This window comes from Argiope bruennichi, chromosome 3 (genome assembly GCF_947563725.1).
Source record: "Argiope bruennichi chromosome 3, qqArgBrue1.1, whole genome shotgun sequence".
In the NCBI taxonomy this organism is placed as follows: domain Eukaryota; kingdom Metazoa; phylum Arthropoda; class Arachnida; order Araneae; family Araneidae; genus Argiope; species Argiope bruennichi.
This window is the reverse complement of record NC_079153.1, coordinates 87,056,426-87,073,518: the sequence shown is the minus strand read 5'-3', so window position 1 is coordinate 87,073,518 and position 17,093 is coordinate 87,056,426. Positions and strand designations below refer to the sequence as shown.

Genomic DNA, 17,093 nt, shown 5'->3' with positions numbered 1-17,093 from the left:
ACAATGGTTCTGATTTAGACTAAGCTATGATCTGATCTTTTTATAAATCATCAACTAAATCGATTTCCCATTACGGAATACTATGTGAGGTATTTTTATGTAGGTCTCTAGATTTTACTCTCTCTTTTAAAGCAAAGGTTTCAGTTTCTCATTATCTTTCCGTTTTTCGCTTTAAGTGTCATAATTGTTTGACTTATAGACAAACAAAATCACAATCTTGCCAACAATGCATGAAATATTTAACAGTAGTAGGAAAGTTCCGCATTGTCTTTTCCAAAGACTGGACATGACTTCTGCCAACAATTTTTCACTAAACTGAATGTCGTGGGAATTAAATGGAAATCAAATCGTCCATTGCATGGTTCTTTTGTATGTTCCAAGGTACTTCACATTTAATTTGCTTTCGATACATCTAACAAAGGTCTTCACTGTTGCATTACATCCTTTCTTAATCCATCAAGTAATTACCCTAGGAAGTCTACTCCGTCAATGAATCAAATTTCAAAGAAACTTCTGATTACCATTTTAACATTGCCTGTGAATCAGAACAGCAACAATTTTCATTAGCAATGATGTTTAATGACATATCATTCTTTCATATTTTCCAGATCATATTGTTTTGTAGCACGAAGTTTAATAAAAGGAGAAAATCACCATTTAATAAGAGCCTGTAAGATAAAAAATCGTATAATCTGAAGATATAACAACCTTAATCTGCCGAAATGGAAACATGTATCAATTTCAGATTTAATTTATTCTTTTCTACAATCAAAATAACAAAAATTTTAAAAATACCATTGAAGACTTTTAGGATGCTCCTTTCATGTTACATTTTGTATATTCATCATTTCTGCGCGTCATTTTGCATAAATAAAAACAGACATCAATATAAAACCCTAATTATGATTATTCCCAAATAAATTAAGATTTGAAGATATATTTGAATTTTGAGCTTTATTTGTATTATGAAAGTAAGGAATCAGTTAATGTAATTACCAACTCCCCACCACTTCCTCATCAAATCCTCTCTCCTAGATTTAACAAAACGAACAAATCCTCAATGTAAATTACCCTTATTAGTTAACTGACAGGCTCTCAAGATTAACGAAAGCAGTTCTGCAAAAATTGGTACAGAGAATGTTAACCTCATCTGCATCACAAATGGATATATCAGAAAAGACTTCCAAAATTGCCAACACAATTCTTGTTAAAGCTCTGGATAGTTCACTAATTCATTGAGTCTTTGGTCGAATTGTAATACCTTTAGAAGACAAAATCCCCGCACGTAGTTGCTATGTTGCCATAGAAAAGTGATTCCAGTGATGCTTCTGGAACAGGAATGCATTCAGTTTAAATTAGAACAAATACAGAATGGTCTTCACTAATTAGGTACTTGAATTTGTAAGGGACCTGCCAAAACCACCTTTTCCAGGGCATATGTTTATTTTTATAAATCTTACGGAGTTATTTGTATTCCGTGTTATGCGTATTTCGAGGATGAAATTGAAATTATATTGTACATTCCTTGAGTTATTATGAGTGAATGAATACTAGGCATTCTTTTAGCCGATGTGACGAGTTATCCACTCAAGTGAATACACATTTTAAACTAAGCATTTATTTTATTTTGTTCCTCAATCGCAATAATCAAAGCTTTGAAAGTACACCTTTGAAGGTTTTTAAGATGCTTCTTTCGTGTTATATTTTGTATTTTCATCGCGAAAGCAGCATATAAAACAATAATTGTGATTATTCTTAGATTAAATTTGATTCAAATATATATTTGAATTTCGAAATTTATTTGCATTGCGAAAGTAGGTAAACAATTTTATTTTAAAGTCACAAAAAAAAATGCAATTGAGCGCGTCATTTAACATCTAATCGCAATCTGCATATGCTGTAAGGGATGCTACATCTTTTTGCTTCAGATATTTGTTCATTATATTCTAAAATTAATGAGTTTAACTTAATTTGTATCACGCGAGTATAAGTTGATTCCATAAGAATAAAATTTCAATTATTTTCATACAAATTAATAGCATAATTTTTTAAAGATACAGCTTCTAAACATCTTAATAGAAAATTAATGTAGCAATCTAAACACACCTCATCAGCCATGAGAAGCAGTTTCTCTTCGAAAGCGAATTTAATAATTTCTCGGATATTTTCATAAGTGAGAACAGAACCTTAAAGAGAAAAAAGCAATCAATTGAAGATAATCAAAATGCAATATATAAATAAAAATTATGGATGCATATAAACTGTTATAAAAATATTGAGAAATATAAAGAATAATAAGTAATTAATAATAAGTAATAAAGGTAATTAACTTAATAAAAGAAAATAAGTCAGAACGATTATAGTAAAATTCCGCAAGTAGACATTATTCTTAAAAGAAAACGCAATCATATTTATTTCTAAATTATCTTAACTAATACATTTTAAAGAATTAATAAGAAGATAATGACTGCAGAATGCAGAAGCAACCATGATTCGACAACACAAAAGTTCAACTAATTTTATATTAAGAAAAATTCTAGAAAAAACATGTTGCCAGTAGCAAAAACAGAAAATATATAAGAAATACACAAAAATATAAAATTAGAAAAAAAAATTACTTAAAATATTAATTTAACTATTTATGTAATCAAATCACATTGAGGGGCGTTGGAAACCAATTTTATTGCATAGATAGTTAAGTTTAAATGACCACATTTCATTAAAATTCAACAAACAGTTTGTCTACATTTATCAATGGCCTCTTATTACTATAATGGTTGATAAAATTAATGGTCACACTTCCCTTACCCTCAAAATAGGTATGTTTGATGACTTAAGAACGATATAGATACTTGAAGCAAGACTTAAAAGGAAAGAAAAGGAATTCATCTTATCTCGGCCATCAAATTTCCTACAATGATCTTAATATGTGCATCTGGTACTGCAAAGGTTAAAAATAGGAAATATATAGTATAGCGTTTTCAGTTTTTTAGCTACACAGACGACAAAATGAATCAGTAACTGTCTCTTTATTCGACTAGGGAAAATTCAAATATTTCTTTAATCTGTCAACCCATTTCATCTTAAATAATATTAATGCTTTATATAGTTTAGGGCACTTTGAACAAAAACCGAATCATACGTACCGAATGACTCTCTTAGTACATAGTTGCAAGTGTTAGATTGCTACAATAAACGATTGAGTATTTTTCAAGAACATCAAAAGGTTCTATTTTGTACCAGAAATTTAAGAACCCTTTCTTTTTGGAACATGGAATAAGCCTATTGGAGCCCGATACAGATCTCCTAAGTCCTTATACCTTGTTCGAATACAAGCCTTAATTTGATGTCTCAAATTAGATAATTATCAAATCAAAATGAAAATTATCTGATCAACTCGATCTCTTATAATTTATAATCAAAGTTTCAAAAAATTGATTTCGAATTCATCTATCTATTTCTGGAAATAATCTGAAGTCTCAAAAGTGAATTCTCTTCAGATTTTTTCGTGATTCTGATGATGGTAAATGAATTCCTTCTCGAATTTAACTAAGCTTTCCATATTTAAATTTCCTTTGCAATGTAGCTTTGATGTACTTATAAGAGAGTTTTTTAAAGATATTCTAGAAATGAATTGAACAATACTAAGCTGCAATAATATTGTTCTTGAAACCCAGTCTATCGTGTAGACAAGGTCTTTTCATCTGTCATCCAAATATTGAGAGGAACAGCTTATATCCTCATTAAATTAAAATTAGATGCAGTTTTAATCATTTTATAACAGGAAACCATGCATCGGCATTGTAGAGTCATCAAAGTTATGTTTTATTTTTCTAACTGAAACACGACATTTAACAATTCCTCTCGTATTTTAAGCTCCGTCTTATTTTAATCGTTCCATTGTTCAATCTCAATCCTAATCGCAACTATAGTTTTAAACTTAAGATTAGCAACATCTTCATTGCAATGTTTATTGTCCTATTTCAAACTAACTCGATTTTTGAGAATTTGGATGTCGGATCCTTTAGAAGTACACTGCTGAATCGAGATGATCGAAAGTTAGATAACCTCATATAAATCTCATTCAGGAGGAATAATGAGCTTGTAACTAAACAATTTTTAATAAAAAAAACAATAACAAGAAATAAAGCAAGGAAATACAAAGTCAACACAGACTGAAACTCAACAATTCGTCGATTGGAAACTCGTCATTTGGAATTTGTATTTCCATTGCATAGAATTCCTTCCATAGGTGTTGCTCGAATGATGGTCAATAAATTCCATTTAGCAATTATTAAATATTTTTCTAGTCTGTATCAAAAACGATATTTTGTTTTTCAAAAAGGCCTAAATATTAAATCAAAAAATTCTACTGAGAAAAGAATGCATTTGTCATGCAAATATAAACTTACAGAATGGTAAGATGTATTTTATATTACAAAAATCGCATCGCTATAATTCTTATCTAAACAAGACAAAATATCAATTATTTATAGATGTTCCTATTTTAATTCACACAGTTTTGTCCACACACGAAAAATAAATAAATAATGCATATATTTTATTACAATTTCACACAGCCGAAGAACTTTGTTGTTTTGCTTCCATCTTAAATAATTACTAGATGCAGTTTAATTCAGGATTTACATCAAATTTTCTCTTTTAGCTTGCCTCCATATATCTTTCATTTCCCCCTTTCTGTTAATTATATATTCTTATCAAATAACAATAATATTTAGATTAAAATAAACATGTTTATTACTGGAAAGTTTATGGTTTCATGTTTATGGCTTCACAATATGGGTTGTTTCTAAGAAATCAAACACAGGTATTTGCTGTTTTTTTTTCCCTCTTCAAAACTGGACTGCACTTTCTGCAATGACGCAAGATTTAATTCAATCAAGTACTATTACAATGATGAATACTAAATAAAAGGCAGTAATTTCTATTCAATGGGGTCAATTCATGTGACTTAAAAGTCACATGTCATGACCTATTCGCGCATGGCATTTAAGTTTCATCCGCACCGCTTTCATCGATTAGTCTGCCATTAACGTTCTCCGCCGAGTATGAAGCGGATTTTTTTGTTTACATTTGAAGTTATAATTTTTGAGTCATTTTCTTTCCTCTTATTATGTGTTAACAGAAGAAATACTGATGTGCTGATGGATGCATGTTTTGATGCGAAACACAAGAGTGACTGTTATGATAAAAACGTTTTCTTATTTTCCTTTAAACAATCATGACTTGGGTTGATAGCTTTGGTATAGATTTTTTCAAGCCTTCGAAGTCGGTGATATGCTCCGATCATTTTGAAGAATTCATTCAGTGTGTGTCCATTTATTAAATATAGCTGTTCCAGTAATTTGGTAGAAAAACTATTCGAAGAAAAAGAAATCGGTAAGCGATTTGCCATCAAAAACAATCAAACAAAAACAGGAGTGCATTTCTAATTTACTTTATTCACATTTGATGAAATTTCTGATAATTTTGAATATGCTTAGAAGGTTTCAAAATGTTTACATGAATATTACATTGCATTTTTCTACAAAATTTTATCTAAATTTAATTAATGTAAGTAAACAAATTCCTGTTGCAAAAATAACAACTGCTATAATGCTAAACTTAGGTGGAAGTGGATAAATTTCTTAAAGATTTATTTAGTAAGTGAATCCTTTACTAACTACTAAAAATCCAATTTTCTTATTGACTGTTATAATATATATATATAATTGATGTATTTTATTAAAAGTGCTCTTAATTTGATAAATTGAATGCTATATATAAGAAATATATATATATATATTTAAGTTTTGAAAACACATTTCATTTAGTTAAGTATATAAATGCAAGAGAATTGATTACTAAGCAAAATAATTCTGATTTCAGTAGAATGTACTCTGCTTCTTCCCAGACTATTATTTTTTCTGAAATAATCGACAGAATCAGCAATTTGCAAAATGAGCTACAAGAACTTAGGATTCTGTAAGAAAGAAAGAGATTCATTCCAAAAAATATTGGACTCTTTTTTTTCCTTTTCTATTTCTTTAACATATCAATCTTGAATTATAAAATTCTGTAAAAGCATAAAAGTGTTTCTTTCAACTACTCTTTATATCCTATTTTAATTCTCTCTCTCTCTCTCTCTATATATATTTATCATGACCTTATTTTTGTTTATTAAATTTACTGTATTATATGTTTTTGTTTTATTTTATGATATTCATTCAATGTAATTTTTATCAGTGTAACTTTAGCATTAAAAAAATTCATAAATGTTCTGCTTCAAAAGTATATTGTTCAACATTATGTTTTTATTGGTGATAAAAAAAATGTTGTTTAGTATCTAGAATGTTTCTGTTGAATAAAACTGATTTCATTATTTACATTGACATTCTTGTAATACTGTGTTTATATTATTTCTAAGTGTCTAGAAAAATAGATGTTGATAAATAGTAAATAGTTTTTTTGAATTAGTGAGTGCATTAAAACATCCATTTGATCCTATTTTTCCAAATAATTATCATATATATTTTATCTATATTTTTTTTGTAATGTGTAAATAAAAATTATGAAAATTTGATTCAGTTTGTTTTCTTTTAATGATTTCTACAAATTAAAATGAAATAACTGATTCATTAAGTTGCATAGATTTTAAAAAAAGGTATCTATGCCTTTTATATTTTATAATTTGAAATTGTAAACATAATTTATTCAATATATACTAATTTGAGTTTCATGTTCTTTCCTCTGAGCAAACATAAAACATCAAAGTCTCAATATTAATAAAAATAATTACATAAGAAAAAAAATGTAATAATTTTATTAGTAAGCTTTAAAATATTAACTTATCTAAGAGTAATAATTATTTTTTAAAAGAACTATATTCATAAGATTCAACATTCAATAATATTTAAATAATATGTAAAAACGAACATATGTAATTTTTCAAAAACACTGCCATAGTCGTTTGTCAAAATGTATCCTTTGGATAAAAAAGGAAGGGATATGGAAAGGAAAGAATAAAGTGGCACCAAACGAATTAAAATGCTATGGTAATTAATTATGCAAAAACAATAATTCCATTGAAAATACTAATTAAAATTTTAATATAAAAAATAAAATTATATAACTACGAAAATTTGGATTAAATAATTCAAAATATCTTCTTTTTAAAAAATCAGAAGTTTTTCATAATTGATCGGCTAGCGTAATATTTACAAAACGATGGTTTCATCAACGTTATCGACAGACATCACGACATGCGCAGAACGATTGAAAATTGAACAGAAGCGGTTTGTTTGGTACATGACACGTGACCGTGAATTGACCCCATTGCAAAGATGCAATAGCAGCTCGAACAATAATGAACAATATTTTTCAAAATACCATTTTAATTTTAAATTCTGCAAATTTAACTATCAAAAATTATTCAATGATACATATTATGAATGAAACTTTGTCTTTAATACACATTTGCAATGGAAGAACAAATGTGCAGTGAATGTGTACCGTATAATACAAACCAACACTTCGTTTGAGCTTAATATATGTGCACTTAATAAACAAAAGATATATGTACATAATGAAACTATAACTCTAGTAACTATAAAAATTCTATTTAATTATTGTTACATTTAGATGCAACTAGAACAGTGATACATACAAATATTAAGAAAATTCAATTCCATACGAATTTCCATAAGAATATTATTCTTTTAACGAATCTATTTGGCATTCCATGCAAATATTATTGAAATTCAATTCTAGTTGTTATTGCACTGAGATACAATCGGAAATGACATTTCATCCAAATAAACACTCACAATAAAGTACAGAATTTACAAAATAATTAATAATGGAACTCTTACCTTTACAGCTGTATAATTAGACAGCTTTGATCCTGTTGGCTCGATCAGTAACATTCTCTAACTCATATTATTCTTAACTGAATTTCTCAATCAACTTTCTTTATGTTTTAAATTATTTTAACTAAATTTTCACCTAATATGTAAACAAAAAATTAAATAAGAAGACAACGACTGTGGAAACAAGCGTTGTTCAACGCAACCAAAATTCTACTAATTTATTTGAGTTGAATGATTGAAAAATAGGATATATTGTAATACAATTCTATTATCCTTTTGCTGATTTTATTTTTAAAAGAATTCTAAAAGAAAATATAGCATGTTGCTAATCAGAAAAACAGAAAACAATAAATGTTTACAAAATTTTGTACAGTAAAATGTACACAAAAATATTTTTAAAATCCATCGAAAATTAATTTAATGGCTAATATAACCGTATGTATAACCGTTGATAGTTTTGGAAGTCAACTTTATTATATCTATAACTATGTTTAAAGAATTACGTTTCTTTAAAATTCTAAATAAATTGCATCAGCGGTATGGATGACCGCCCACTTGACATAATGGTTAATGTATTCGATGGCCATTGAATGAATAATTTTACATTTCATGAAATACTTTCTACTCCCAACATGCGAAATGAATCAAATTTCCGAGAACTTCAAAAATCCATAATTCAAAAACAAAAGAAGATAAAAGAAAAGAGGAGCTGATTGTACAGAAAAGGTAGAAATGAAACTGAAAAGTTTTGAGTATCTATGTCTTTTGTGCTATGTATTATTGAGGCAAGGGTGCTACTCGGATTGTACATATCCACGATTTGGCTTTCTATGATTTGAAAACATAATAATAATAAAATTGACATGCGGTTTTATTGTAAAGAATCTTTTCTATATACTTGTATATATAAGTCATTTAAAAAAACTTTTTTTCAGAAACACATACTTAAAGTGGTGATTTAATATAGAGGTGCTTAGCAATATTTGATTGGTATTTATTACTTCTTTTGCTTGCCATTAACGTCGCTTTTATCTTTAATTCCTTACTAGCGGTGCCCAAACGTTATTTGATTGTTCGTGCATCGAATTACCTTAGTTTTAAATTCATAATATAAATAAATTCATTCAAAGACGTTAGACGTTATAATTCGATATAAAAATAAATGTTAATCTATAAACCAGTAAATATAATTTTTCAAGTGTTATGCGGACTTTAATGATTTGTTGGTTGAAGAAAAATTCAACAACTTCATTCATAAATTTAACGTAAAATCTATGATTAAGCCCAACAGATCACAAAATTTAAACTTCAGTTTTATACTTTTCTCACGTATTAAAAACTCTAATAACTCCAAAATCACCCACAAAATGAGACCTAAATTCTAAAAAGAGTGGTGTACGAAAAGGCTTGAAATATTTTACACAGAAACTGGACCTTTATAAAAAAGTTTGTTCACTAGTACCACTTTGTCCATCAAGTCCCCCATCTATTTATTTATTACAAAAAATGCTCATCAATCCAGAGCGTGCAAAATGTCTCTTGAAGAACAGCGCATGTACAATTTTCTAGCTATATACTGTTCTCCCCAAGTGCATTGGATTGATGCGGAACATTTCAACAAGCGTTCTGCCTTGGGTCGCGTTTGCAGTACTAATTATCAACTCTGATCCTGTATATCACTTCCAAGACTAATAATCTATATACTGCAATGAATATAATACATAATATCAGCTTTTAAATAATTTTTATTATAATTTCAAGATCATACCTGTGGGATTTCCAGGATTGATAACAACCAAAACTTTTGGTTCACATGATTTTTTCGATTCGTTAAGAGCTCGCTTTAATTCAGAAATATTCAAAGCCCAAGCATTGTCCTCGTCCAGATAGTAATTGATCTGCAACAAAATTCGATATAACTAAATTAACCTCTTTGCAAGAATTTTGAGAGAAATAAAATCGAAATGATATTTACTTTTAAGAAAATAATAATAAAAAAAAACTCTAATGGGATTAATTACCTAATTTTTTATGCACGAAGAAGGACCGAAATTACATTATTACAAGATTTGAAAAGTATACTGTAGCACTCGTGCGGCACGAAGGCATCACATATGTTTTGTTATATTCTGAACAAAATATGCAGTAAATTTTAACATTTCTTTAAAGAGGCCCCTTTTATCTCTTGCTAGAAAATAGCCTGTTGGCCAGTAGGGGAACGTGAGTAAATTCTTTGTGGAGAGGAGGAAAAGATCTCCTTCAAACTTTCTCGTATAATTTCCAAAAAAGGTCTTATTTTCTGCATAAATTTTTGGACCTTGGGTAGGCCACAAATATCTTGCAGCATTGATGAACGTTAGTTACGAAATATAGAACGTTGGCGAGAATTTAGCATTTTGATTGAATCTATTGTGAGAATACGCATATTTTGGATATTTTTACCGCCAATTGATACTAAAATTTTACAAAAAACTACAGTAATAGTCACAAGATAATTTCATTGTTTTTCATTTCATTGATTTAAGTCCTTTCGTTTATAAGTTACTGCATTTACAGGCGTTCAAAAGAAAAGACCGACAGACGGTCAATAATTTGATGGATTTGGTTCAAAATTTGATAACTATCTATTTTTTAGATTCTAAGCTTGTGTACTAAATTTTATTTAACAACATTTATGCATTGTAGAAATAGAGTTCTTTTTTATGCGAACAGCCAAATAAACACATTTCCTCTGAATGGGTTTCGCTCAAAATTTGATAAAAAAATCTACAAATTTGGTAATAATTGCAAATTTTAGCCGTCTAGCATACAGTGGTTTTGAGTTATCGTGTTCACAGACAGACAGACATAATGTCAAAAATATGTTTTCCAGAGTTTGGGGGGGGGTCTAAAATGTGCGATTGTCAAAATCATGAGTTCGAATTTTTCAATGATTACAATTACGAGAAAGTAAAAAAAAAAAAAAGTACTTTATAAAGAATTTTAAACGGGAAAGTAAAACAACAGCAAATGATAAACATTCCGAAAAGGGAAGCAACTATTGTATTAAAATATTATAGAATGCTCTGTTAGTATAGAGTTTTTAAGCATCCTACTTTGAAAAAATGTCGATAATTATAATTCTCGATGCCAGTCGACACCGCCGAAAGAAACAAGCCGTACATCTGAAGAAGCTTGACCATTTGATGTCAGCAATTGAAGACCTTTAGCCATTGGATGAAGTCTAAATAGTTACATTTAGTTCAAATGCTTCTTGTATGTTGTGTAATTCGAAACGACATTGTTCTCCACTACTTCTCTACTATATTGGTTATGAGTGAAACCAAACTTTCCGACATTCTGCAAGGAGATTTCCTTTTGACTTGTTCTATAAATATATTGAATTAAATTGTACACTATTTTCTTTGTTTATTTTTGTTAAAAATTATTAATCCTTGAACCAATGATGGCGAATATTTGTGTAATCAAAACATGCTTCCAGTTCATTAGAAAAGCTATTGGGTTTTAATTATTTAATGATGTGAGAAACATCATTGAAGGTTTTTGAAATCAACATATTTTTTCATGGTTTTTTTCAATTTAACAATGCAATTACTCCATTGCCAAAGAACAATATATTGCTTATCTACCTTTGAGAGCAGAATTCTCTAAATGTTGATACACTTTCACAGATATTTCATTGTATTCATAAGAAAAGCTTGTTGTAGTTAGAAATACTACCTGTTGCATTCCGTATTCCGCAATTGTGGCAGAGTAGAGAGGATATTGAGGAATAGGAATCATTACGCCAGGACTTTTCCCATTAGTCGAATGATTCATCAAGCAGAGGATATTCTAAACATAAAATGGGCAATTTAAAATTTAAAATTTAGAACTTTTGATAGGAAAATCAAGCATCAAAATCTGAAATCCTTACTTTGATACCTTCAGTCGCGCCTGTTCTCAGCATGATGTTTGAGTAATCTGCAGGAAAGCCATCTCTTTTCTCTATGTATTGCGCAACATGGCGCTTGACTATTTCTAATCCAGTACTTTCAGTGTACACACCTGCGTATTAAGGAAGAATTTCATACACAGGAAGAATATATAAATTACTATAAGCTCTGAAATATTAAAGCTTGATGCAAAAGCCATCAAATTCCTAAATAAAAGTTTTTTTTTTCTTTAGTATTTCCAGCATTTGAAAGGATTTCTGTTATTTATATGTCTTTCATCAAAATCTTACTTTTATTACGCTTAGTAACTTTTTAGATAAAATTCCTAGCAACTGATATGCTGGGCTAGTAAAGTTTCTTTATCTTTTTTCAATTGAAGACATCTGTTTTTGCCAAACAATCGTGACAGCATCGTTGAACAAAACAAATTTTTCCCCAAATTTCACTTTTCATATGTAAAAGAAAGTAGAACAGACAAAACATTAATTTCTTATTAGTAACAAGTCTTCAGTTATGTATACTTATTTCAAAAATTATGATAAAATGTTTGAAATTAAAATTTTCATTTTTTTTGTTTATTTACAATGAAAATTTCTAGAAATAAACGTTGAGAAGTAAAACAAAATTAGGAAATTGAGAATAAATCCTACAAGGCTTCATTCCACTTCTCCATCACTTGAGATCTCAAAAAATCGAATCCCTAATCAGGATGGATATCCACCATTGAAGAACCTTAGATTACGGAAATGCGCATGTAGATAATGAAATATTTTCATGATGAAGAGATGAAATTTATGAAATCACCCGAATTTCTAAAATTTTATACTTTATTTCAATTTAAATGCCCAGTGCACATTAGTCATTGGAATTTTAATCATTAAATCAGTTGTAACGTTCCGTTACAAAAGTGGCTACCTCTCTGTTTCAAAAAAAGTTGCTTTTTTTAAAAATAAAAAGATTTTACCTCTTCTATTATTGTCTTCTTCTTCTATTATTAATTATGATTATTATCTTCAATTATTAATAACCGTCGTATCTAGCTTTAAAATGTGTCTGAAAATGAAGGTATGATGCAGAACTGTCTGTTTCCAATAATCGATTCATATTCAAAACCCGATATGACCAAATATAGCAAGAAAGTACCATCTCATGTCCTTTTATCTATAAAGTCATTGTTATTTATCCAGTGTTGTAGACATGAAATAGAAGATACACCAGAAGAATCTGACCTTCTGTTTGACTATCCATCTTATGGTCTTCCTTTGTATGCCAAAAAGAGGCAAGTGAGTTTTTGCATCGAGTTGCAAAAATAATTTCCAAGAAGCTGAATTATTTAAAAAGTTAAGCTTTAATCTATTAACATTAATCTTCAGCGTTAGATATAAATCTTAGATATTGCAGTTAAATTGTACAAACATCACTATGTTGTAAAATAATGAATAAAAACATACAAATATGAGTACATGACATGAGCATTAATATACAAAAATGCAAAGAAAATACAAAAAAAAAGCAATAATAAAAGAAAAGAAACACAAAATTTATGGCAGTGAATAATGAAAACAAATGCTGCCAAATACAACTACACTTGCAAAAATCGAGCAAGACAAGAAAGCACAGTGTTTATCATATGAAAAGCTGGTTTATAGCTCAACAGTGACATTTTAACAAACAAGTCCAGCCTTTAATTGGACAAATTGTTCCCAAATGGATAACGTGCTTAAGGAAATTCGAGACAATATGCAATCAATTCTCCGTTCAAAGTGTTTCTGAGTGTTGTAAGAATAAGAAGAATTGTAATAAGAAATAAGAAGAATGGTAAGAATTCATTGTAAGAATATATAAGAACACATTGTACGTCGTAAGAATTAAAAAGTGTTACTTTTATTATTCTTACAATGCCTGTAAAAATAAAAAAAGTTATTATTCTTAAAAGCAATGAGGAAATGTTGCTTGTTTCTGCAAAAAAAAAAAAAAAAAAAAGCAGAAAAACGAACCAATACTATTTCCGCCACAGGCTTTTATGATATTTTGAGCTCTTTCCTTAACATCATCCGGAAATCTGTCATCTGTCATCAACTCTGGATATGCGCACAAGGTCAAGACCTAAAACACACACACACACACAAAAAAAGCATTCTGTGAATAATCATAAAATCGAATAATCAAAATTATAAAGTAAAAGTATGGAAAAATTTTCACCTGCCGAATGAATGTTATAGGTTTCTGACCCATCGCTTGGCAGTCTCCAATGTTGGCACGAATCACTTCACTGAAAGGTTTTGGAACACCCTGAAATAATAATTATATAGAAACAATTATTTTGATGAAATGTTTCTCTTAAAATGAATAAATATTTTATAAAACTGAATAAATAAACACAAATTTCTGAAAACATCCTGGAAAGAAAAAAAAAAATTTATTCTTAAAATCAGTTAAAATCGGTTTCATTCTTAAAATCAGATAAATAAATTAAATGAGTCAATTTAAATTCATGTGAAACAATTAAAATGTCGGATGTCAATTTAATTTTGAGATCTATTGTACATCTCACGGAGGATAACATAAGATAACAGTAGTTAGAGGGTATATGATATGCACAGTTACGTTTGTCATGTAACTGCGGCAACATATGATATGACTTAATTAAATCAGTAAATCAATTTAAAAGGCTAGTGGCCCAAATTTACGTAAAATTAGAAAGGGAATATTTGTATATTAGAATAAATTTTGAATAGGTTAATGAGTATTAAAAATTCAAAAATTGTAATTTAATATTATAATGTATATTTACGTGACTGAGCACTATATTTATATGTATAATAAGTAAATTAAATAAGATATAAAAAGACTATTAGCCACCTTTGATGACCAGCCTCTTTTGCACAAATGTACATTAAAGAGCCATAGAACAGTGTAAGTCTACTTGGCAAACGCAAAGGGCGTCTTTAACGAGATCTCTTTTCTAATAAATTAAATTTAAAAAATACATTAGATAAGAAGTGCAATTCAGATTCAATGGTTCTGATTCATAAAGCCTGATACAGTTTTCTGAGAAGCGAGTATAGTTTCATATAGCTCGTTTTTTGGACGCTTTAAGTACATTCAAAAGTTTCTTGTTGATACTTCCTGCTTTCCATCATAGTATCAGTAATACTGCATAAGGCTTGTTATTTATACAATTGTGTAGAGATTTATTGCGATGAATTTGTTCTCTATAAATTTTTATTTTCTTTGTTTAATATATCTCTAGTTTATTATATGTTTTTATTGATTTCAATAGCAAATCAGTCATTATCGGTGTTTGCATCCCGATGTTCTATTGTAAAAATGAATTTTTTTTTATCTACCTGATTAGCACCGAAATTTTGTCTAAAACTTTTTGTTAATATTCATGTAACGGCTTCTAATTAATCTACGCTCTAAAAATAACTTCCTCGTCACTCGAACTCCGAGTTCGCTGCAACTTCAATCTTCTTCAAATAAAAGACCATAAATCGGTTAAAAAAATTTTTTTTGACTACCCTGTACATGTAAATTATTTTAAACATTTTTCTTTAGCCGAATAGTACCAAAATGCTTCTTTACAGCTCCATAATTTTTATGTGATGTAGAGTATTTAATAGGGATTATATGTCTACGGATAGATAGACGTAATTTCAATAATGAGGAAATTAAGGACAGATTTAAATAGGTTTGGGCAGAGATATTTCACAATTTCGAAGTTTTTTACGATTACAATAATCTCACTCTGCCTTTCTTTCTGCCCTCTCCTTTTCTCAATTTTTTCATACTATTGGTATCGTTTCTAAAAACAATAAAATCAACAATAAATAAAAAGAAGGAGTTAATTGATTATTCTTTAATCTACAGATTTTTTTTTCTCAAGTTGGCATTGTACACATAATATCGATAACAAAGTAGATACCGATATCTGATTCATTGTTATCAAGGTGGGTGAAAGCTTTGATATGACTCCAGATAATCGTGGGCAATCATATTTAATGACGGGAAATTATAAAAGTTTATAATTTTGATTGATTTTTAAAAAAGAAGACTTATGATTCTATTTCAATGACGACTATCAGATTTTAAAATAATAACTATTAAATTCAGAATAGAATAATTTTTTTCTTGTTTTGCATGTAAAATACCAGATTCAAAATATATGTTCTACAATATTTAAAGTAAATGAATCAATTGTTTTCTCTCTTACAGAATTGTTATCTTTAAAACAAGAAAAATATTGAGTTGTTTTTTCGTAAATTTAATCAATTAGCTTTATATTTCTTTCATTATTTTTGCGCTTTAATGGCTTCATTCTTTAGACGAATCTTCAGTTATCTCCATCTTAATTTTATCTCTGTATCTAAAGGTAAGGAAAGAAAAGAGTTTAAAAGACCTATTTTAAATGTATCTTCTGAAAAATAAATATAAAAATATCTTTGGAAATTTTCCAAGATAAACAATATATATTCGAAAATATAATTAATTAATTTAATTTCATACCTGTTTCAATTCCTTCGCAATTTCCGCCGACCGTATTGAAAGCGGTCCACGGACCGCATACTGCATATTTATGAAATTAGAGTTGATATTTCCCAAAGTGACGATTTTCTTCTCCATTTTAGTTTCTTCTGTTACCAAAAGTTTTACTATTCGAATCACCGAGGATCAGTGGTTGGTATCTGAAATCATAATAATCCTTCAGACTGTAATTGAGAAACAATCACAACAGGTGTATCATCACGGCTATCAAATCTATTTTTAACTGGTGATTAATGATAACATTCCAGATACTTGTGAAACTGTATTTGATTTATTCCTTGACGACCCATTCATTTCAGACGATTTTAGATATATTTTTTTACTTTATCGTATACAAAGATAAAATATTTTAATCGGCAAAAAATATTTTATTCGGTTAAGAACTTGACATATCTTTACTTTTCTGATTTGCCTGAGATAAAAAAAAAAAAAAAAAAAATCGCATTTTTGTAATTACATTTGCCTGTGTGTTAAGACAATGAAATTTGATATGAGATCTTTAAATCAAATTTTTTTCGATCATATTTTTAATAAAATTCATTCAGTGGAAGTTCGTCTGTCCAGTTGTTCCAGTAAAAATGAAGACGATAAATACAAAACATAAACAGCTAGATAAATACAATTTAATACGCAGGTTTAGGATGTAAAATGCAGATATTTGTCAAATTTGAGAGTAAATTTATCAAGGGGTTCACCGTGTACTTTTATTTGTATGTAAACGTGACAATTAAAAAAATGAAAC

At 28.6% G+C, this 17,093-nt stretch overlaps 1 protein-coding gene across 1 annotated transcript in view; it reads right to left on the bottom strand.

The window, feature by feature from the left end:
* Positions 1–16,593, bottom strand: part of LOC129963803 (alanine aminotransferase 2-like) — a 43,461-nt gene extending 26,868 nt beyond the window's left edge. The window contains exons 1-7 of the mRNA XM_056078370.1: positions 16,313–16,593; positions 14,006–14,095; positions 13,801–13,909; positions 11,785–11,915; positions 11,589–11,702; positions 9,637–9,766; positions 2,107–2,186 (exon numbers count right to left, since the gene is read on the bottom strand). Coding sequence (XP_055934345.1) covers positions 2,107–2,186; positions 9,637–9,766; positions 11,589–11,702; positions 11,785–11,915; positions 13,801–13,909; positions 14,006–14,095; positions 16,313–16,429 — 771 coding nt within the window. The 5' untranslated portion in view covers positions 16,430–16,593. The remainder of the gene's footprint in view (positions 1–2,106; positions 2,187–9,636; positions 9,767–11,588; positions 11,703–11,784; positions 11,916–13,800; positions 13,910–14,005; positions 14,096–16,312) is intronic.
* Between the last annotated feature and the right edge of the window lie 500 nt (positions 16,594–17,093).